Consider the following 23,822-nt stretch of genomic DNA (forward strand, 5'->3'; position numbering starts at 1 on the left):
TCTGTCACAACTCGAGAGGCAGAAATTCTGGTTTCCCTGGCCCAGAGCTCCCAGTGCTGCTTTGGCACGATGGGTACCTGGAGGGTCTCGCTCCTGGCCCAGCCAGGCTGAGCCTCCGTCCCCCGCCGCTGGGGCCTGGACCCCCCACTCACCTTCTTTCTTCTGGATGGCACCTCCACCCAAGAGTCCAGACACCTGGGTTCTACACTGTGGCTGGCTCAAGGGTACGTGAGATGAGACGGGGCAGGGGGAGGGGCTGCTGGGGCTGGTGGGCCTGAGGAGAAGTTTATGCAGAGACCCGAGGACGCAGACAGCAGCAGCACAGCGTCCAGGGATGGAGGGCAGGGCAGCTGCAGAGGCTGGGAGACAGAGCCACTTCCTGCCCTGGCCGCTTCCCTGGCAGTGCTGTTAGCCAGCCTGGGGGCTGTATGTACTCTCATTGCCACCCTGCAAGGCGAGGCCAGGTAAGCCTGACATCAAAGCCCGGAGCCCAGCCGGGACAAGGTCAGAGCAGCTGATGGAGACGTAGTCCCCTGCTTGGGTCGTCCGAGGGCAGGGGTACGTATGAGAGACGGGGTGCTCACAGATCTGAAAGAGCCAGGAGAGTCGGGTCTGAGGGATTCATAGCTGAGCATAGGAATCGGTTCCCCAGAAAGTCTCCTGCCTGGGGCCAGGCCATGGCGTGGGCCCTGGGCTAGGGCAGGAAGGCAGGCAAAGAGTAGCTGGCAAGGACTTCTCTGAGAGTCAGCTGAGAAAAGGCAGAGCGGGGCTGTGGGCGAAAAGAGATCAGAAGGGCAGGATGGGGAACAACTCCCTCCTACCCAGAGGGGAGAGTAGAGCTGCAGGCTGAGGCCTGTGAGGGTGATGGAAGTGAGACTCCTCCACGGCCCTCTAGAGAGGAAACTGTCCCCTCCCTTGTCATCCCTGTCCTACACACTTCTGCTGCCTGGGGCTCTCTGATTGGCCAGGGGGGCGGGGGGCAGGAGGGGGGGGGATGTGGTGAGGACTGCTTACCCAGAGAGTGCCCCTGTGTCTGTTTCCCCAGAGCCATCCGGTGACAGCCTCTGGCTGAGCATGGCCCTTCCAGCCCTGGGCCTGGACCCCTGGAGCCTCATCGGCCTTTTCCTCTTCCAACTGCTCCTGCTGCTGCTGCCAACACCGGCCGCAGGGGGCGGTGGGCAGGAGCCCATTCCCAGGGTCCGGTACTCTGCAGGTGAGTGTTTGATGTCCAGGAAGTGTGGGGATGGCAACGGCGAGCTGGAGGGGCGTCAGGAAGGCGAGATGCATGGAGGGAGGGGAAGAAACATGGAGAAGCAGAGAGGTGTCCAGGGAGAGACGGCCTCAGAGAGACGGAGAGCCAGAAATAGAAGTTCCGACTGAGTCCGAAGTGAGAGATGAAACCACTTGGGGTGCAGAGCGAGGAACGAGAGACGAGGGGCCAGGTGGCCGGGGCATCACTCCTTCAGGTTCTCCAAAACTGGTGGTTTTCCTTTCCCTCCTTCACTACCGCCGCCCTCAAGCCGGCCCTCCAAACCGAAACTGCTTCCTGCCCTCAGCTTCCCCCAAAGCCAAGGCCCACGTAGGGCATCTGTGGGCCTGGTGCTCAGGCTACTCCAGGCCAAGGCCAACCACACAGATCAGGCTGGACCATGGCAAGCCTAGGACCATGGACCCCAGGGATACGAGAAGTGGGGGTGGCCCAGCTGGGGTGCAGGCCCTGGAGCCCTGGAGGCACAGCTTGGCTGCCTTCTTACTGAGGCTGTGGGGCTGCTGGTACTCTCGCCTCCAGGGAGAAGATTCAGGAAAGGACCTGGGCCTGTAGGAGAGGGGGGGGGGGCAGGGGGTCCTGGGCACTTAGCACCTTTCTGGGGCCATGTCTAAAGGAAATGCGTGTTGCCCATTGCTGGAGAGGCCTCCTCTGTGTTGGGTGCAGCAGGAACAAGACTCAAGGTGCTCATAGTCCTGAGGGGAAGCAAATGAGCAGACAGTCATGCTACAGGTGATCAGCTCTGTGACGGGGGGGTTATGCAGGTCTGATGGAGGCCGGCCCCTGGCACACACTACTCCCCCACCTCCTCCTATTGGTCCTGCCTCACTGAGCCTTCAAAGGTAACACTTAGCTAGTCAGTCCTCTAACGAATGCAAAAGTGTGAATGTGCCCGTGAGAGAGGGTCTGAGGAGCTCCTTCCCCGTTGCTGATGGCCAGCAGGACAGGAACACACAGACCCCATCTACACCAGGTGAGAGAGAGGACCTCGAAGAGCCACCTAGACTCACCTCCCCTGTCCAGGTGACATCCAGGCATGCCCAGGGGCCTTTTTTTATTTTTATTTTTAACATTTTTATTGATTTTAGAGAGGAAGGGAGAGGGATAGAGAGATAGAAATATCAATGATGAGAATCATTGATCAGCTGCCTCCTGCTCGCCCCCTACTGGGGATCAAGCCCGCAACCCAGGCATGTGCCCTTGGCTGGAATCGAACCTGGGACCCTTCAGTCCGCAGGCCGATGCTCTATCCACTGAGCCAAACTGGCTAGGGCTGCCCATGGGCCTTTGAAGAGAGATGCTTCCTTTCTGTTCAGCCCAAGGTAGTCATTCTTGTGGTGGAAATTTCTTGCAAGAGGAGGGTAAGGAAGTGGGGTTGGTGAGTGGGACCCTACAACCCACAGCTACTCTGACACAGGCCTATGCGTAGCTTTCCTGCTTGTGGCTGCCAACACCTCCTGTCTGTTTCTCTGCCGCTGCTCCCCCTGCCAGGGAGGACCAGTGCTGCCTCCTCCCACTGCAGCCCCCCAGGCCTGGGAGAGCATCCGTCATGCCTCACTTTACTTCCTGTCCCTTGGTCTGTCTCTTGGGTGTGTGCCACCCTCCCAGGCTGTCATTACTGGTCTTTGGCTGCCTCTCCTCACTACTGTGGGCTCTACACACCAAGTTCCTATGGCTGCCGACGGGGTGGGTGAAGGGGGAGCTGCTGATGAAGAACGGGTCCAGCTGCCAGCCCTTCCCCTCCCCCACCTGTATCTCAGTAATCAGGCGCTTGCCCACCAGCTGCTCCTCACTCGTCACCCTTCTCACCACTTCCTAACAGGGGACGGACGCAGGGTTCTGAGCCTCTTCCACCAGAAGAACCTCCAGGACTTTGACACTCTGCTCTTGAGTGCTGACGGAGGCACGCTCTACGTGGGGGCCCGAGAGGCCATTCTGGCCTTGAATATCCAGGATCCAGGTGTGCCGAGGCTAAAGAACACGGTGAGGAGGCCAGGGGTAAAGGGTGTGGGGTGGGAGCGAGGAGGGGGCCAGCAGATGCCCTGTGCCTGTGCTGCCTATGGGTGAATAATCGCCCAACTTCTGCCATCCATACAGTTGACCTTTGAACAAGATGGGTTTGAACTATGCGGGTCCCCTTATATGCAGATTCCCCCCCCTCCCCCAATAATACAGTTGGCCCTCTGTGTCCTCAGATTTCCCATCCGAGAATTCAACCAGCGTTTTCAATCTGCGGTTGGGAATCCGTGGAGGTTCTACCCCATTTTATATAAGGGACTTTTATATAGGAGTCCTGGAACCAGTCCCCCATGCATACTGAGAGACTGCGTAGTTAGGTTTTGGGGAGTCAAAACTTACATGAGGACTTTTCACTATGCAAGGGGGTGTTGTTCCCAACCCTCGTGCTGTTCGAGGGTCAACTGGATTCAGTAACAATCAGCAACTCTTGTTATGTATATCTGGTCGGTAAACAGGCCAGAAATGCTATAGTGGCCTCACTATTCATTGGTATTATGACTACGGGTTGAATAATATTAATTGCTTCAATGGCTGAGATGGAAATCGTTGACACAGGAGAGAAACATTGACTCAAATTGTATCAATAATGTGATATCCACCCACTGGTAGAAATCACTGACGCTTCTGTGTTCATTGTTGTTGTTGTGTTTAGAGTACGTGTATTGAAGCTGTGGATAGGGAAACGAAAGAGGCTTAGGATAGAAAAAGCAACCGGGGAGGAGAGCCTAGGCTGGGCGGCTTTGGCTCATTGGACACTCAGAGAAAAGGGGGTCTTGGACACAGGTTCAGGGGGTTAGTTCGGGACAAGCTGCTGCCGCCCCTTGCTCCCCTGGTTGCAAGTCTCCTGGGGGGCCTTAGCGTTTAGGAGATGCACGCCTGAGAGGGAAGAAAGGTGTGGGCGTGCTCCCCCGGAGAGGGAGAGCGTGCCTCCGTTACATTTTAGTCACCCTGCTAATGGCAATAGTGTGAGGGAGAAAGGAGAAGGAAGGAAAAAGGGGAGAGAGGGAGCTAGCGATGAGGGGGCATCGCCACGGTTTGTGTTTCTCAGTGTGGTCTGCAGGCTACCTACACACGTGGGTTACAGTTAAAAAGGCAGATTTTCTGAGGTGTGACTTAGGGACTGACATTCAAACAATTTCCCTGGGAAATGTGTGGTTGGACAACTGCTGCTCTGGACACCATGCATTCCTTAGGTGCTTTGCATATACTGCCCACTTGTGGCTTCCAGAAGCCTATGAAATTGACCAAGATCCCTCAGCCAGTGAATGGCTGAGCCTAGCTTCAAACTCGGGTCTGATCCCACAGGCCATGTTCTAGCATGGAGCGCTATCCTAATGACTAGCGGTGTCGTCAGAGTCATAGTTCTGGTCACCAACTGATGTTATCATAGCCCATGAGCAGGTCACTGATCGCTGCTGGTGATTTCACACCAGAGCCAAGGAGGGGATGGCAAGTCAAAGCTAGAGTTGAACACCTCCTATCCCTTCATCTCCCCCCACCCCCATCAGATATCCTGGCCAGCCAGTGACAAAAAAAAGAGTGATTGTGCCTTTAAGAAGAAGAGCAATGAGGTAAGCAGAGGTGGGGGTGTAGGGGCTCTGAGCAGAGAACCTTGGTGTCCCCAGGCCTTCATCTCAGGTGGGGCAGGCAGCAGAGGCGGCTTGTTCGCATGATTATTGCCTGCATCATGTTCTGTGAAGACATACATGACTGCCTCCACACTGTCCAGCCGTTCTTCCCACTAGGAAGCGAGGGAGCATTGGAGTTTGGGGACCCGGGAGTTTGGGGCAAATGTCCTGGAGGCCTGAATTCTCTATCTCCTCCATCCAGACACAGTGTTTCAACTTTATTCGCGTCCTGGTCTCCTTCAATGCCACCCACCTCTACGCCTGTGGCACCTTCGCCTTCAGCCCGGCCTGCACCTTCATTGTGAGTTACCTGGCACCCAGCTCTCAGGCGCCGAGCCTCCCTCCTCACAGCGACTCCCAGCCCATCCTCTGCAGCCCTGGAACCCTCCTGAGCTTCCTGGCCCCAGACCAATTTCCCTCTATGTCGCTTTGCCTTCCTCCCGCACACCCCTCGTTTTCCAGATGTGAGACTCTGGCGTTCTAGTCTCCCATCCTCCGCCCCCTTCTAGGAACTCCAAAATTCCTATCTGTTGCCCATCTCGGAGGACAGGGTTGTGGAGGGGAAAGGGCAAAGCCCTTTTGATCCTGCCCATAAGCACTCGGCTGTCTTGGTAGGTGAGTATCAGGTTCCCTGGTCCATCCCAACGTCTGCTTTCCCAAGTCACTCTGTGACATATGGAATCTGAGTTTCCTGAAAGCCAGGGGACAGAGGGAGGGAGAGCCAGGGGCCGCAGAGCATAAGATCCGAGGGGAAATTGGGCACCCCAACCACCAGCTCCTGCTGAAGCTGCTACAAAGGAGGTGAAGAGAGATGGCTGTGGGGAGAGAGGCAGGAAGGTCTGGAAAGGGTCTCAGGCAGAGAAGAGGCCAGAGATCCAGCCAACTGTTCCACAGACAGGCTCTGTGTGACACCCCCCCTGTGTGCCAGGCAGTGTGCTCACAGCCGTAGGGGTTTCAGAGAAGAAATGGCCCTGTACCCTCCCAGACACAAACCATTACAGACTTCCCAACTTGGCTTCTTGGAGAAGATAGATGGCCTTTGGCTTTTGAGTGGGACCTTGCAAGACAGGTAGATGGGTGGGAAGGTACACCAGGAAGAGAAGGGTAGGACCCAAGGTGTGGAAGCAGGAAACCAGTCACCTTCTGGGAACAATGAGTGATTCTACTTGGCAAGTGGTTCAGCTGGTTGTGTTGGGGAGTAGCGAGAAAAAGGCTGGGGAAGTGCCCAGACACAGAAGGCCGGGAGGCTTGGCCATTTCCTGTGAGCAGAAGGACGTAAGAAGGGTGCTCAGTGGGGCTATGAGCTGGGCTTTGGGGCTCCACAGGAAGGTGTACAAGGAACGAGACGGATGTGAATGCTGGCCCCAGACAGAGGCAGGTCTGAGGTGCGGGGGGGAGGGGGGGGAGGATAGGGCCCCTTCCAACGGATCATGTCCGTCCTCCTCCCACCCAGACGGGATGCTCTATTCTGGCACCATGAACAACTTCCTGGGCAGCGAGCCCATCCTGATGCGCGCGCTGGGATCCCTGCCTGTGCTCAAGACGGACACTTTCCTCCGTTGGCTGCAACGTAAGCACCTGAGCCCCATCCAGGACAGGTCTGCTCCCCTTCCCCCGAGTCCTGGCGCGTCAGTCTACTCATTGTTAAGGGGATACCACGTTCCAGGCAGTCCTGTTAGGCACTGGGGGTACAGCAGGGAAGGAGACCAAGCTCCCGTCCTCAAGTAGCTTTCATGTGACATAAAAAAAAGAAGCATCAGTCCTCCTCCCCTCCACCCCCCACGGCTACCCTGGGTCAACCGTGGGACCCGAGGCATCCAGTCTCCTGGCCGCCAGAGCCAAACCAAGGGTTTGCACCAAGGGGAGCCCAGGGCATCCGGGTGCTCAATCCCTAAGCCTGTCTGCCTACCCTCCCACCCCCGCCGCAGCGGACGCCTCCTTTGTGGCAGCCATCCCTTCTACCCAGGTCGTCTACTTCTTCTTCGAGGAGACAGCCAGCGAGTTCGAGTTCTTCGACAAGCTCCGCACGTCCCGAGTGGCCCGAGTCTGCAAGGTCGGCCTGGGCGGGAGGCGGGGCTGACGTGGAGGAGCCAATGGGGAGACGGCAGGGGCGGGACTGAGCCTAGCGCCCAATGGGAGAAGGGAAAGGCGGGCCAGGGGGCGGGGGCACGTGGGGCCAGAGGCGCCCCTCACCCAGCCTCGCCCCCAGAACGACGTGGGCGGGGAACGGCTGCTGCAGAAGAAGTGGACCACCTTCCTGAAGGCCCAGCTGGTCTGCGCCCAGCCCGGGCAGCTGCCCTTCAACGTCATCCGCCACGCCGTCCTGCTGCCGGGCAATTCCTCCGCCGACCCCCGCGTCTACGCAGTCTTCACCTCTCAGTGGTGAGCCCCAGGGCGGGGGAGGTGGGGCTCGCTGGGGGTGGGGGTGGGGGTGGGGCGGGAGCTAGGAACTGACGTGAGTCCAGCGCAGGTCGTCACTACCTCCAGGAGTTTGATTGATGTCCTTCCTGGAGATGGGAAAAATAAAGCTCAGAGAGGTTCTTACTGGTTTATATCCTGGCTGGTTCCAGAAAGGATAGGAGGCAGCTTACAAAACGCAACCATTAAAAGAAACAAAACAAAAAAAAAGGAAAGTAAAATAAAATATCCAATAAGGAAATGGGAACAAAAGGAGAATAAGAGCAGCCAAGGACAGGATCAACACATTACAAATGTTTGTCATGTATACAGTCCCTGGATGCCAGTCACAGATTTAGCTCTGAGCTTCCTAATGGCCAGAGCAAGGAGAGAAACACCACCAGCGTCATAAGATAAAAATATACCCATTGCTTGGAGGCTAAGAAAGGTGCACTGATTTGCTGTGGTCTGGGCCCGCAGCGTTTTAGATAGCTGCTGATAATGTGTCAGGTACCAGAGATACCTGGTGTAAGCAGGGTCTGGTATCTATGGCATCCAGAACTTACAATAAGTTAAGGAGAAGAGGAAAGACACCTGTCTACCCACAGACCAGGGCTGAAGGAATAAGAGTCATTTAGTCAGGCTCCGGTTCATTCTCTGCAGACCAGGAAGCCACGGGACATGAAGGAGGAGGGCTTCCTCTGGAGCCCGTCAGGCACTGGTATCGCTGCCCTTCCCGTGGGCACAGCCCCAGGGCCTGACCCCCAGTTAATTCTCTTTAAGGATAATCACTCTTCAGGTCCTAAAATGGGCCAGACTCAGGGGCCCTCCTAGCCCTTAGTACCACACCTAGGGGAAGGAGAGGCGGCTGGGCTGGCACAGCCCCCCACATTCCTGCCCTCCTGGGGTTCCTCACCAATGGTGGGCCCGGGCCGGAGGGGGAGCTTCCTGATAGAGCAGAGGAGATCACAGACAATGTCCCCCTCTGGCTGTCTCCAGGCAAATCGGTGGGACCAGGAGCTCAGCTGTCTGTGCCTTCTCTCTCAAGGACATCAAGCGTGTCTTTGAGGGGAAGTACAAGGAGTTGAACAAAGAGACTTCACGATGGACTACTCTTGGGGTCCCTGATGATATCAATCCTCGACCAGGCAGCGTGAGTACCAGCCCCCACACTGAGCAAAGCCCCCCTCCCCCTGACCCGAGACATACACATAATGCACTTATCAAAGTACCTATCGTGGCATAATAGATGCCCAATAAATGTTAGTTCTCCCCCCCACACACCAGTCCTGACTGCTGAGATATACACTGGGTCCAGCTGCCCACATTCCACAGGTGTCCAGCCCCATCCCACACATACAGCAGCCCCTTCTGCCCCAGCTAAGTACACATCCAACCACGGAGGGATCTCACTGAGAAAACAAGGGAGCATGGGTTGTGCCAAGGACTGTGTTGGGCATCTTCACCTGCATTTCTTATTTAACTTTTTTTTTTTAATCAGAATTGTATATGTACACTATTTTATTTTATTATTTTTTAAAAATATATTTTATTGATTTTTTACAGAGAGGAAGGGAGAGGGATAGAGAGCTAGAAACATCGATGAGAGAGAAACATCAATCAGCTGCCTCCTGCACACCCCCCACTGGGGACGTGCCCGTAACCAAGGTACATGCCCTTGACCGGAATCGAACCTGGGACCTTTCAGTCCGCAGGCTGACGCTCTATCCACTGAGCCAAACCGGTTTCGGCAGAATTGTATATGTACACTATTTTAAAAATCATATAGATTTACATGTGTTGGTTACCAAAAAAGCCCTAGTTCCCTTCCTAGAGAAAACCAGCTTCAATTTTTTTAGCTGATTCTTTTGGTATTTATCTCCAAGTTTCTAAATAATATACTTTTATTGTTACGTCTTGGTGTTTCAGTTTCAGGCAGTATCTATTGCATTCCCATTCTAAGAGGTGAGGATTTACCTGTGTTCCCCCACCCAGGCATGTGCTGGAGCTGGCTTGCAGCAACTAGCAAGAACTCTTTTTGCAGGCAGTTCTCTTTCCAAATTCATGTCCAGTGACATTACATTGGTAACTTGAAATCAACCATGTGGGAGTATAAACCATGGAAATCAGCAAACACTACAAATCAGGGCTCCCCTACCCCCACACCAGAGCTGCCTTACGAACACACCAGTGCACCCAACCCTCATTTTCCAACAGTTTTATAGTAATTCTGGTTAGATCAAGATTTATATTATTATTCACCAATGAGCCAAGTAGCAAGCCCTTTTGCATTTTTTAAATTTTCCCTGGGGTTAGTCATTATTTTGATGTTTCTTTGCTTGCTTTGTTTTCTAAACTCTTACCTTTAATTTAACCCCAGACTTTTTTTTTTTAAGTGAAAGAATTTAGTAGTGAAACAGTGAGACAGAGAGTGGCTGTTCCACAAACAGAGCAGCCAACTCCAAGCTCGTACTCAGTTATCTGAATCTCTTCTGAAGACAGACCCCTTAGATCTTCTAACAGTGTCATCTTCCTGGAAATCCTGCCTGTCTACTGCAGTCGAGACGGGAGGCCCTCTGCCTCCCTGGAATCTCCCCTCCTCCTCGTTCTGGGAATTCCCTTTGCCTCTTCCTTGTGATAATGTCATGTTTCTTGCATCTCGTGGCTTCTTCTTCTTCTTTTTTTCTATCTTATTTTAATGGAGGATAGTCTCTATAGATTCCTAGATAGGGATCTATAGTGGTAAAATCTTTTGAGATCTTGAGTGTCTAAAAATGTCCTTTAAAAAAATTTTTTTAAAGATGTCTTTATTCTACTTTCACATTTGATAGTATGGCTAGGTACATGTAATTCTAGACTAGACATTATCTTCCTTGAAAACTTGAAAGGCTTGCTCTGTTATCTTCTAGCGTCCAGTGCTGCTGTTGAGACGTCCAAAGCTATTCTGATGATCCCCAACTCTTTGAATGTCACCAGGTTTTTCCTCACTGGAGTCTCGTAGGGCCTTTTCTTTGTCCCTGGCTGTTCAGAAAATTTCATAATATTGAGCTTTGATGAGACTCTGTTCATTTATTGTGCTGGACATTCAGTTTGCCCCCTTCAGCCTGGAAATTTAGTTCCTTCAGTTCTAATAAGTTTTCTTGAACTATTTCCTCCTATTTCATTCAACAAAGACATATGAATATAGCCCGGCTAGGTGGCTAGGGCTCAACAAATACTTTTGGAGCCACGTGCCACTGCTCTAGGCACTGGGGATACAGCAGAGAATAAAACAACAAGTCCCTTCCCTCACGAAGCTGACATCCTAATGTTAGAATGTTTATTCTCTTCTTTCTGGACCTCCTGGACAGTCCTCTAACTTTTAAAAACCTTTCCTATTTTCCAAAGCTTTAGTTGTGTTCTACTTTTTGGAAGGGTGTCGCAATTTTACCTTCTGATCCTTCTACCAGATTTTAAATTTCTGCTAAAATATATCATTTCCTAGATTTTTCAAGCTTTAAATATCTTTTTGATAAAATTTTCTGCCCTAGCCAGTTTGGCTCAGTGGATAGAGCGTCGGCCCATGGACGGAAGGGTCCCGGGTTCGATTCTGGTCAAGGGCACGTACCTCGGTTGCAGGTTCCCCAGCCCTAGTCGGGGTCCGTGCAGGAGACAACCAATCGATGTGTCTCTCTCACATTGATGTTTCTCTCTGTCTCTCCCTTTCTCTTCCACTCTCTCTAAAAATCAATTGACGAAAAAGTTAAATTGAATTAAAATTAAGATGTTCTATTATGGAGAATTTCAAACATATCCAAAGTAGACAGAATAGTGTACTGGACTTCCCTATACCCATCCGTCAGCTTCAGCTCATAGCCAATCAAACTTGTTTCATCGCTACTTCACCCACTTCCTCCCTTATTATTTTGAAGCAAATTCTGGACATTATGTCATTTCATCTGTAATTTCCTATGGTTGCCATAATGAATTTTCACCATCTTGGTGGCTGAACACAAATACATTTATTCTCTCTCACAGTTCTGGAAGCCAGGCGTTCAAAATCAGTGTGAGCTGGGTTTGTTCCCCTGGGGACTCTGGGAGAGAATCTGATCCAGGCCTCTCTCCTGGCTTCTGGTTGGCTGCTGGCAATCCTTGTGTTCTGTGGCCTGTAGGCACATCACTCCAGGTTCTGCCTCTGTCATCACTTCGCCTGCTCCTCTACGTGTCTCCTCCATTTCCCTTATAAGGACACTTGTCATTTGCTTTAGAGCCCATCATAATCCACAGTGAGCTCATCTTGAGATTTTTTTTAAATATATTTTTACTGATTTTTTTACAGAGAGGAAGGGAGAGGGACAGAGAGTTAGAAACATCGATTAGAGAGAGACATCGATCAGCTGCCTCCTGCACACCCCCCACTGGGGATGTGCCCGCAACCAAGGTACATGCCCTTGACCGGAATCAAACCTGGGACCCTTTAGTCCGCAGGCCGACGCTCTATCCACTGAGCCAAACCAGTCAGGGCTCATCTTGAGATTTTAAATTATATCTACAAAGACCTCTTTTGCAAATAAAGTCACACTCACCGGTTTTATTTGTTTATTTAGCAAAAAGCTTAAATATTTACTTAGGTTACCTATGACTTTAGTTGTGATCACTATTCAAAGATTTTAGGAATAGGTGATTTTTTTGGTAATGTATGCATGCTTAAAGATGTAAGTTCGACATGTGTTTTAGTTTCACATATTTATTGGGCCTGTGTACGTGTTGGAAGGCAACATTTGTTCTCTGGGATAAGAAGCAAAGATTTTATCAGGTTTTGCAAAATTATTGACATGCAAGAGATCCCCTCCGTGATATCACTTTAGTAGAGCAAGATGACAGGGGAGTTGCAGCTTAGGGCTCCTCAGGGAGCTTCACAAGCTCTTGAGGGAGAGATGGAAGATCTGGAGAAGGAGTGGACAAACTGGGAATCTTGGTGGACTTCGTGGTACTGTGGGTACACAGATAGCTGCTTCCACTCTTCCGGCTGCCATCTAACTGTGAATGAAGCTGGAGGGAGGAGCAGGGGCCAGGCCACCCAGGGCCTTTTGCCACGCTGAAGACTTCCCTTCAACTTGATGGCTCAGGCAGTGGGAACTCAGGCCACTAGTCGTTACAGAAGCTGATGGTGTCTCTTCTTCATACCTAAATACTGATGATGTGATAGAAGCAGAAGCAGAGGTTGTATAAAGATAGAAAATGGAACACAATAGACCCTGGGTGTTTCCTTCACTCTGACTTCGCCTTTGCCAGCATGGCCTCCCACAGAGTGTGAATGGTATCCAGGAATTCCACAGATAGGTCATCTCTGAGTATGAGCAATGGCCACTGACCTGAGAGCTGGACCTGGACAATATAACATTCACAGATTTTAGATGGACATATTTTCATTTATAACCTACTATATCATCTATAAATATTTTAGTATGTATCTCCAAAAGATAGGGCTTTAAAAAGTACCCATAGGCCCTAACTGGTTTGGCTGAGTGGATAGAGCGTCGGCCTGCGGACTCAAGAGTCCTGGGTTCGATTCCGGTCAAGGGCATGTACCTTGGTTGTGGACACATCCCCAGTAGGGGGTGTGCAGGAGGCAGCTGATCGATGTTCCTCTCTCATCGATGTTTCTAACTCTCTATCCCTCTCCCTTCCTCTCTGTAAAAATCAATAAAATATATATATTTTTAAAAAGTACCCATAGTACCATTATCACACCAAAAAAATTAACTCCTTAATATAATATGCACTTAGTGGTCAAATTTCTAATAGTCTCATAGATGTCATAAAAGTATTTTTAAATACAGTTTGTTTATTTAAGTCAAAACCTAAATAAGATCTATGCATTTGGATTGGTTGTTCTTTTAAGTCTCTTTTAATCTATATGTTTCCTTTCTAGCTTCCCTTTTTTTTTGCTTGCAATTTATTTGTCATGTAGAATTTTCCACAGTCTGGATCTTGGTGATTTTGCATCTTGGTGGCAGAATTGAAGTATTTTCTGTAAATTGGTGGTTGGATCTAGAGACTTGATCAAATTAAAATTGACTGGGGGGAGGGGCAAGACTACTTCATCATGGTAGTGTGTCCTTTCTTCAAGGTGTATGTAATATCTGGCTGTCCTCTATCTTCATTTATCTCTCTTAAGATAGTAATGAGCCCAGTTGTGGCTCAGTGATTGAGAGTTGACCTATGAACCAGGAGGTCATGGTTCTATTCCCAGTTAGGGGCACATGTGGGGCGCGTGGGAGGCAGCCGATTGATGATTCTCTCTCATCATTGATGTTTCTATCTCTCTCTCCCTCTCCCTTCCTCTCTCAAATAAATAAAAAAATATATATATATTTAAAAGATAGTAATGATAGTTTAGTGTGAAGTTTTCTTTTCTCCGAATCATTTGTTTCCTCTTAGGTTTCCATTTGGTCATATTTTCTATTTGTTTGCACGGTCTCTTTCACGGTCCTGGTTTTCCTCACAGGTCTGGTCATCCTTGGCTGTCTCCTCATATTTAAGAGCAGGGGGCCATGAAGCTATTTGGAAACTCTGTGCCCATGGGCATGACATAGCAACTTGAGCTCCACTGTAGCTTCACTGAGGATGGTGAAGCTGGGCTATTTTGGTGGGGTTCTTTAATGTTAGTATCTTTAAGTCTTTCCTCTGGGACCTCTAGTCAGTGTTCCCAGAGCAGACTCTTCTCGTCTTTGCTGGGGAGGAGATGGTCCCATTCCTGGTGTCAGGGTGCCCTGGGGGAAGATGGTTGGGTGTGGGGAAGAGTATCAACCTGTACTGTGCCTACCTGCTCTTACTGCTCCCCTTCATGGTGGTGTCCCTCCTAACTGTGCCTGCTGTTCTCCATCCAGAGACCCCCTGTCTCCAGCGAATAAACCTCCAGTCTTGGGCCAGGGCATGGAAGGGACAGTCACACAGGAACATGGGGCTGGGAGGAGATCTGCCTGCTTTTTAAACAGATTTTCAAATAATTCTCTTTATTCAGCTTGCCCCCCCCCCCTTTAAGTCATTTCCAGAAGTGACTGGGGTCACTAATTCATGAACTTTAGAAACTGTCTTATAAATCAGATAGCTTTGGTCTACCCCAGGATCATCTTAAGAAGACTTTTTGTTTCGGCTAAGTCTCTTACTATTTGTTCATTTGTTTTCCAGCTTCCAAATGCCTTCTCTCCAGTTCTCCCCATCCCTTTTTAAAGAATCCCTTTGGGGCCCTAACCTGTTTGGCTCAGTGGACAGAGCGTCAGCCTGTGGACTGAAAGGTCCCAGGTTTGATTCCGGTCAAGGGCATGTACCTTGGTTGCAGGCACATCCCCAGTAGGGGGTGTTCAGGAGGCAGCTGGTTGATGTTCCTCTCTCATCGATGTTTCTAACTCTCTATCCTTCTCCCTTCCTCTCTGTAAAAAATCAATAAATATATTAAAAAATAAAGAAAGAAAGAATCCCTTTGGGAGGAAGCAAATGTAGGTGTATGTGCTCATCCTGGTATCAAAATGCGACGTAGATGTTATCACCTCACTTTACACATGAGGAAATTGAAGCTCATAGAAGTGGAGTAACTTGTCTGAGGACACAGCTTGTAGGTGACAGTTGGGGTTGGCCCTAAGACAGTGCTCTGGGATATGAAGGACAAGGGTCCTGACTAAGGATCGTAACACAGGTGTCCCAAGAGCCCTCGCGTTCTGGTGTTGGCAGGGCCTTTCGAGAACAGCCAGCTCAACCCCTCGTTTTATGGGCGAGAAAAGGAGGCCCAGAATGGAGAAGAGACTCTCCCAGCGTCATGTAGCAAGTTCATGCAAAACCTTGACGAGAAACACGCCCTGCCGCACCACCCTTTTATAATGTATCTTTCGTCTAATCACTGGCTCAGCAAACATTTATTGGCACCGATCGTGTACCGTGTCCTAGGCTAAGCCTCCAGCTACAGACATGCGTGAAACAGGGTTCTTGCCTGCAAAGGGCTCTCACCCTGCTTCCTGCCGGCTGCCAGGCAGCCTTGATGGAGGTGAGGAGGAGGAAAGCCACAATGGCTAACATTTATTGAGTCCTTAATTCATGCCAATCACTGTTCTAATTACTTTTCATGCATTTTACTGTTCATCCTCACAGCAAGCCTGACATATATTGGTAATAGGCCCATTTTACTGTTCAGGAACCTCAGGCACGCGGAGGCTGGGATTCAGAGCCCAACCACCATCTGGAGATGGGGACTGCCAGGAAGGAGGGAGCAAAGGCGATCAGCAGAGCGGGGAGAAGGGAGGGAAGAGGCCATGGGTGGGCTTACAGGAAGGAGAAAGCTGACCTGATCTGCCTTCTTCCCCCTGCAGTGCTCGGTGGGCCCCTCCTCTGATAAAGCCTTGACCTTCATGAAGAACCATTTCCTGATGGATGAACAGGTGGTGGGAACGCCCCTGCTGGTGAAGTCTGGTGTGGAGTACACACGACTTGCAGTGGAGACAGCCCAGGGCCTGGACGGGCACAGCCATCTGGTCATGTACCTGGGCACCAGTGAGTAGAAGGCTTCAGGACACCCCTCAGGGGACTGAAACAGAGGAGGGGAGTCTTTGAGTTTATTCACTCATGCATTTATTCAACAAGTGTTTTCTGAGCACCTACTGTGTGCCTGGCACCCTGCTAGGCTCTGGAAATACAGTGGGGAAGCAAAACAGCTCATCCCTACCTTGTGTGAGCTCTCAGGCAGGTTGGGGAGATGCATACAAGGGCTTTGGTGGCCTCGGCAAGAGCTGCTTATTCCATGGGGGAAGCCGTGTCAGAGAGGCGGAGAGTGAGTGGATAGAGGGGAACCGGACACAGCAGGTGCAGAGATCCTTCGGGAGGCGGGGCTGTGAAGGGGAAGAGAGCAAGGGGGCGACTGGAGGAGGGTGTGGGGTCCAGCCAGCATTCTCTTTTTAAATATGGGAAATATTGTCAAGATCCAGTAGGGAGAGAGATGGTGAGAGATGGGCAGGCAAGGGGATAATGCGCAGGTGAGGTTGCAGGGAGCAGGGAGCCAGAGTCCAGGACGTAGGAGGAGGGACCAGCTGTAAATGGAGGAGGGCCAGCACCTCTGCGGGGGTGGGAGTCCGCGGGTGTGTATAGCCTGGGGGTGGGCAGGAAGCAGGGGAAGCTCCTTTTTAAAAAAATACGTTTTTAAAAATTCTCACCCAAGGATATGTTTTTTTTTAAATTTTATTTATTTTAGAGAGAGAGGAAGGGAGAGAGAGAGAGAGAAACATCCATGTGAGAGAGAAACATTGATCAGTTGCCATTGTACACACGCTGACTGGAGTTTGAACTCACAACCTGGGTATGTGCCCTGACCAGGAATCAAACCCAAGACCGTTTGGTGTATGGGACGACGCTCCAACCAACTGGGCCACACTGGCCAGGACAGCAGAGAGAGCTCTTATGTGAAGGCTTTGTGTTCTCTATGAAGTAGGAGGACGCAGGTCCTGAGCTGGGAATGAGGAGTGGAAAAGGTGGGAGGTTTGAGGAGAGAGGGGTGGATGCAAATAGTCATTATGGAAAGCCGGAGAGTCACAGGGGAGCGTGGAAGATTGCCAAGCCTATATATCGAGGGCCTGGTGAAGGGATGACCGTGAGCTTTAGTGGAAGGGAACCTTCCAGATTCATTCATTCATTTAGGACCTGCTGCTATGCACCCTACCAGCCATGCATTTATGGGGTACCCGTTAGAGAACTAAACGAACAGGAGGCTTGTCCTTGTGGAGTGCAGGGAGACAAACGATAAACATCCCAAGTCAACGGCATCAGATGTTAGGAGATTAGAAAGTTAGTCTAACATGAGGGGGGATCAGTAATGCCGGTCAGAGTGGTTGCAGTTTTTAAAAGGGTGGTCAGTCCTTAGTGGTTGAGTGTCGACCTATCAACCAAGAGGTCACAGTTCTGTTCCCGATCAGGGCACATGCCCGGGTTGCGGGCTTAATCCCCAGTGTGGGGCATGCAGCAGGCAGCCAATCAATGATTCTCTCTCATCATTGATGTTTCTAGTTCTCTCTCTTCCTCTCCCTTCCTCTCTTAAATCAATAAAAATATATTTTAAAAATAAAAATAAGAGGGTGGCCCTAGCCGGTTTGGCTCAGTGGATAGAGAGTTGGCCTGCAGACCAAAGGGTCCTGGGTTCGATTCTTGTCAAGGGCACGTACCTTGGTTGCAGGCTTTTCCCTGGCCCGGGCCCTGGTTGTGGCTCGTGCAGGAGGCAACCAATTAATGTGTTTCTCTCAGATTAATGTTTCTCTCTCTCTTTCCCTCTCTCTTCCACTCTCCCTAAAAATCAATGGAAAAATATCCTCGGGTGAGGATTAAAAATAAATAAATAAAAATAAAAGGGTGGCCAGGATAGAACTCCCTGAAGTGCCTTTGAGTATAAACACTTACGGAGGTGAGGGAGGCTGGTGATGTGATTTTCCAGGAAGCACTCAGCTGTCCACTGGCCCATGCCCACAGAGAATGTGTGTTCCTTCAGAGATGGAGTTTTTTTGTTTTTTAAAATATATATTTTATTGATTTTCTACAGAGAGGAAGGGAGAGGGATAGAGAGTTAGAAACATCAATCAGCTGCCTCCTGCACACCCCCTACTGGGGATGTGCCCGCAACCAGGGTACATACCCTTGACCGGAATCGAATCCGGGACCCTTCAGTCCGCAGGGCGACGCTCTATCCACTGAGCCAAACCGGTGAGGGCTTCAGGGATGGAGTTTTATTAGGTGGTTGCAAAGGAAGCACAGGGGCAGGATTTCAAGCTGTTTACTAGGTGTACCGGTTAATAATGCGGATTTTTTTCAATAGATGGAGTTACACATATGTTGATATATGTGATTTGATATGTATGCTATTTTGTTGTATTGCTCCTTCAGATTACCACTTGTTCCAATCGATGGCACACGCACTTTCTGAGCAGCACTTCAAAACGTACGAAGAAGTGGAAAATTGGGTCTCTGAATGGTCTGCCTCAAAACAAGAAAAGTTCTATTGGGACAGTATCCACAAAATACCTGAAAGATGGGGGGGGATGTGTAGCTAGCGATGGATATTACTTTGAGTAAAGCACTTTTGTGTTCTCTTGAAATTATCGGGTTTTCTTTGACTACAAAATCCGCATTATTACAGTTAATAATGCAGATTAATTATTAACTGATTAATAATGTGGATTAATTATTAACCAGTTAATAATGCTGATTAACTATTAACCAGTTAAAAATGCGGATTAACTATTAACTGGTTAATAATGTGGATTTTGTAATCCAAAGAAAACACGATAATTTGAAGGGAAACATCAAAAGTGCTTTATTCAAAGTAATGTCCATCGCTAGCTACACATTACCCCATCTTTCAGGTAATTTGTGGATACCGTCCCAATAGAACTTTTCTTGTTTTGAGGCAAACCATTCAGAGACCCAATTTTCTACTTCTTCGGACATTTTGAAGTGCTGCTCAGAAAGTGCGTGTGCCATCGATCAGAACAAGTGGTAATCTGAAGGAGCAAGATCTGGTGAATACGGCGGGTGGGTTAATACTTCCCAGGCAAGATCTTTTAACGTGTCTTTAATTGGTTTTGAAGTGTATGATGGTGCGTCATCATGAAGCAAAATTACTTTGCCGTGTCTTCTGGCCCAGTGGTCGGCAAACTCATTAGTCAACAGAGCCAAATATCAACAGTACAATGATTGAAATTCTTTTAAGAGCCGAAAACCGACTTCTGCGCATGGGCCACGAAGTTTCAATCACACTGTGTGTGCGCGCCCGCACGTGGTATTTTGTGGAAGAGCCACACTCAAGGGGCCAAAGAGCCGCATGTGGCTCACGAGCCGCAGTTTGCCAACCACTGTTCTGGCCCATTCTGGTTGTTTCACATTAAAAGCGTCATTCACATTGATTATTTGTTGTTGGTAGCAATCAGTATTAATGGTTTCACCTGGTTTTAGAAGCTCATAATACACCACACCAGGGGTCCTCAAACTTTTTAAACAGGGGGCCAGTTCACTGTCCCTCAGACCGTTGGAGGGCCGGACTATAGTTTAAAAAAAAAACAACTATGAACAAATTCCTATGCAAACTGCCATATCTTATTTTGAAGTAAAAAAACAAAACGGCAAAAACACCCGGCGGGCCGGATAAATGTCCTTGGCGGGCCGCATGTGACCCGCGGGCTGTAGTTTGAGGACGCCTGCACCACACCTTCCTGGTGCCACTAAATGAAGAGCATTGTCTTCTTTCTGAAGCGATTTGGCCTTGCAGTTGATGTTGATGGTTGACCTGGATCAACCCATGATTTTGTGCGTTTGGGATTCTCAAAATAAATCCACTTTTCATCGCAGTCACAATTCGATGCAAAAAAGACTTTCATGCTGTTGAAGCAACATTTTACTGATAACTTTTCGGCTTTCCATTTGTCTTTTTTTCTTTCGTTCAGTTGATGTGGCACCCATTTTCCTTTCTTTAACATCTTTCCCATTGCTTGTCAGCGATCGGAAATTGTTTGCTGAGCAACGTTTAATCTTTCTGCAAGTTGTTTTTGAGTTTGACACACATCTTCATCCAATAATGCTTGTAATTGTTGGTCTTCAAACTTTTTCGGTTGACCTGGACGTTCTTTGTCTTTCACATTGAAATCATCACTTTTAAAGCGTTTAAACCAGCGTTCACAAGTATCTTGAGATGAATCATGTTCACCATAAGCTTCCCGAAGTATACGATAACTTTCAGCAGCACTTTTCTTCAAAATAAAGTAATGAATTAAAACTTCCCGCACATGCTCTTTTTTTGGCACGAAATTTGACATTTTTAAGCGTAAAAATATCTATGATGTTAACACCTTCAGCAAATTTGACATATGAAGTTTTGAAGCTTGCTGTCAATACAACAAAATAGCATACATATCAAATTGCATATATATCAACATAAGTGTAACTCCATCTATTGAAAAAATCCGCATTGTTAACCGGTACAACTATTACAAGATCTCCCATCTCCATGGCACAGAGGGAAACGGTCAGGCAGATCCGTGTCCAGTGCATGTGAAACTTCAGAAAGCACTTGCTGACCATGGGGAGGCCACCTGGAGTCGGGAGGGAGAAGGGAGGGATCTGAACATTGAGCAATTTTCAGAGGTAATGAGGCCATTTCAACTCTGTCTTTCCACAGCCACAGGGCTCCTGCACAAGGCTGTGGTGAGTGGGGACAGCAGAGCGCATCTGGTAGAGGAGATCCAGCTGTTCCCTGAGCCTGAGCCTGTTCGCAACCTGCAGCTGGCCCCAGCCCAGGTGAGGAGGGACCTTCTAAGGGGGCGGGCCGAGGGGGCTGGGCCTTGCGAGGTGTGTGGGCGGCACCCTGACACTCACCCTGACACTCTCTCTTGTAGGGTGCTCTGTTTGTAGGCTTCTCAGGAGGTGTCGTCAGGGTCCCCCGAGCCAACTGTAGTGTCTATGAGAGCTGTGTGGACTGTGTCCTTGCCCGGGACCCCCACTGTGCCTGGGACCCTGAGTCCAGACTCTGCCGCCTCCTGCCCACCTCCATCCCGTGAGTGCCAGTCCTGGATGGTGCCAGGACCCTTTCTACCCCGCTCGTGCTCCTGTTCTTCCTCTCTTTAGGGGCTACTGACACAGTCCCTCCAAGATCCCCCTCCCGTGGTGGGCTCCTCCAGGGACAGGTTGCACCCAGCAGTTCAGAAGCTGCTCCAGCATCCCGGGTCTCTCCTCCACTCCGCTCTACCTCATGTGTTTCTCCCCCCTATCCCCCCCTACACAGCCTTCTTTCCCACTTATTCCTCCCTGCTCTTCCCACTTTTGTCTTCAAGGATGATTTTTTATTTCCTTGCCTTCTCAGGAAGTCCTGGAGGCAGGACATGGAGAAAGGGAACCCGCAGTGGGCGTGTGCCAGTGGCCCCATGAGCAGGAGCCTCCGGCCTCCGAGCCGCCCCCAAATCAGTGAGTGTGGGGCCAGGGGAGGTGCAGAGGCTCGGGAGGGCTTCTTGGCAGAGCAGGCATTCTTGCCTCAATATCTTCCCCAGCATCTGCCTGGCTTGAGACCTGAGCACCCAGAGTTGCGATGGATTTGGGTCTTGGCTGTAGGGAGAGGGCATAGGAGTTCTAAGGTGGGGTTCAGGGTGGAGGGTAAAGTGGTTTTGGTGTCAGAGTTGGCGTGAGATGGACTGGAAGTCAGTTTGGGGTCCAGGTTGGAGACAGGGAAGGGGTCAGTTGAGTTTGGGAGCTGAAATGGAAATTGGAGATGTTCACTGGGAGTCCAAGCGTAGGATTAGAGACACTCTCCTTCTTCCTCCCCCCCCACATCCCTTGGCTTTTTGCCCCTTTTTCTTCACCTGCAGTTAAAGAAGTCCTGGCCCTTCCCAACTCCATCCTGGAGCTCCCCTGCCCCCGCCTCTCAGCCCTGGCCTCTTACCGCTGGACTCACGGGACAGCAACAGTCTCAGGAGCCTCTTCCATGGTTTACAATGGCTCCCTCCTGCTGCTGCTGCGGGCCGGGGAGGGAGGCCTCTACCAGTGCTTGGCCACCGAGAACGGCTTCTCCTATCCTGTGGTCTCCTACTGGGTGGACAGCCAAGAGCCGCCCCTGGCCCTGGACCCTGAACTGGCAGGCATCCCCCGGGAGCGCATGGAGGCCTCGCTGACCAGGGTCGGTGGTGGGGCCGCGCTGGCTGCCCAGCGGTCCTACTGGCCCCACTTCCTCACTGTCACTGTGCTGCTTGCCTTAGTGCTTTCCGGAGCCCTCATCATCCTCCTCCTCTCCCGACTCGGGGCACTCCGAGCCCGGGGCAAGGTCCAGGGCTGTGGGAGCCTGCCCCCTGGGGAGAAGGCCCCATTGAGCAGGGAGCAGCACCTCCAACTTCCCAAGGAACACAGGACCTCCGCCAGTGATCTGGACTCCGACAACAACCACCTGAGCACCGAGGTGGCTTAAACTCTGGGCACAGACTGAGCCGGGGAGCAGTGCCTGGCCGTGCCGACCGGGGTGCCTGGAGCAGCGCGGACCTCACTAGGGGGGAGCAGCACAAAAGATCACCTTCCTCCCTTGAGAGTAGCTTCTCTGCCACTCTGTGCCACCAATAGCACTCAGTGGGCTGGGCACAGTGGCCGGCTCCCCTATGGGATTCCCGTGCGCTAAGTGCATGGCCTCTCAGACGGGGCTGCCCCAGGCCTGGACTGAGGCTATGATAGGAGGACCTAGAGAGGATCCTTCAGTTCTGGCCATGCCGGGACCCTCCAGAAACATACTGCTCCAGGAGACCCTAAAGCATCTGGCTGTTCCAGGACCCTGTGGGAATCAACAAACATCTAAGCAACCATCAGATAGCACGCCGCTCCCGGAGACCCCACGCTGATAGCAGCTGTCACCCTGGACACCAATTCTCCCCTCTCCCAGGGATCTTCAGGGTTCAGCAGGGAGCTACCCCCTTTATGCGCACACCGACTCCCGGAAAGTCTTGAAGGCTGACCACTTCCTTCTTGCTTCCAGTCGGGGAGGTGGTGATCTCTTCTGGCCTGGCTAGAATGGCAGCGGTAATCTGAGCCTTGTTCATGCCTTTACCCTGGCTGACCCTTGGACCTCTGTCCTTTCCCCTCTCCTTTGCTTTGGGATTCAGAAAACTGCCTGTCACAGTTTATTTTTTATTAAAAAGACAAAGCTTCGGACCTGTGCTGTTTTGGTGGGAGCAGAGTTCTCCAGCAGAGGACTGCAAGATGTAAGGGGAGCAGGCATGGAGGCGTCAGTGGGAGGAGGCCAGGTTTGGGGGGTGATTGTTCCCTGGAGCTCTTCTGCCCTGAGCTCCCTGCTCCCCCCCCGCCCCCACCCCAGGCCAGCTCGACAGTCCTTTCCTCCACTCCAGCCGCTGCTAGAGAGTCTCTCAGACTTTGTCTTTCAGACCAGCACTGTTGATCAGCTTCAGCTCCTGTCTGCTGGCCAGGCAGCACCTGATCCACCCCTGGGTGATGATTGGCAGGTGTCCCTGCTCAGCCTGCTGTTGCTGTCCCTCACTCCCCCACATTTCTTGTGACTCCAACTCAGCCCCTCTTTCCCACTGCAGCCCTTGGTTTCACATCTTGGTGGATTGAATTTAAAGAAAGAGCCCTAACCGGTTTGGCTCAGTGGTAGGGCATCGGCCTGCGGACTGAAGGGTCCCGGGTTCGATTCTGGTCAAGGGCATGTACCTTGGTTGCGGGCACATCCCCAATAGGGGGTGTGCAGGAGGCAGCTGATTGATGTTTCTAACTCTCTATTCCTCTCACTTCCTCTCTGTAAAAAAAAAAATCAATAAAATATATATATTTTTTTTATTGATTTTTTACAGAGGAAGAGAGAGGGATAGAGAGTTAGAAACATCGATGAGAGAGAAACATCGATCAGCTGCCTCCTGCACACCTCCCACTGGGGATGTGCCCGAAACCAGGGTACATGCCCTTGACCGGAATCGAACCCGGGACCCTTCAGTCCACAGGCCGACGCTCTATCCACTGAG

At 50.7% G+C, this 23,822-nt stretch overlaps 1 protein-coding gene across 1 annotated transcript; it reads left to right on the forward strand.

Annotated features, from left to right (window-relative positions):
* On the forward strand, window positions 1-22,994 carry SEMA4A (semaphorin 4A). Its single transcript, XM_079761502.1, has 15 exons — window positions 1-224; window positions 1,046-1,213; window positions 3,090-3,250; window positions 4,795-4,857; window positions 5,117-5,215; window positions 5,424-5,529; window positions 6,368-6,484; window positions 6,843-6,967; window positions 7,124-7,296; window positions 8,311-8,464; window positions 15,657-15,837; window positions 20,495-20,613; window positions 20,712-20,869; window positions 21,176-21,276; window positions 21,675-22,994. Exons 1-15 carry the CDS (start codon window positions 167-169, stop codon window positions 22,265-22,267), a joined length of 2,376 nt encoding a protein of 791 aa, XP_079617628.1. The 5' UTR covers window positions 1-166; the 3' UTR covers window positions 22,268-22,994.
* Window positions 22,995-23,822: the final 828 nt, after the last annotated feature.

The sequence above is a fragment of the Cnephaeus nilssonii genome (genome assembly GCF_951640355.1).
Source record: "Cnephaeus nilssonii genome assembly, chromosome: 21".
Lineage (NCBI taxonomy): Eukaryota > Metazoa > Chordata > Mammalia > Chiroptera > Vespertilionidae > Cnephaeus > Cnephaeus nilssonii.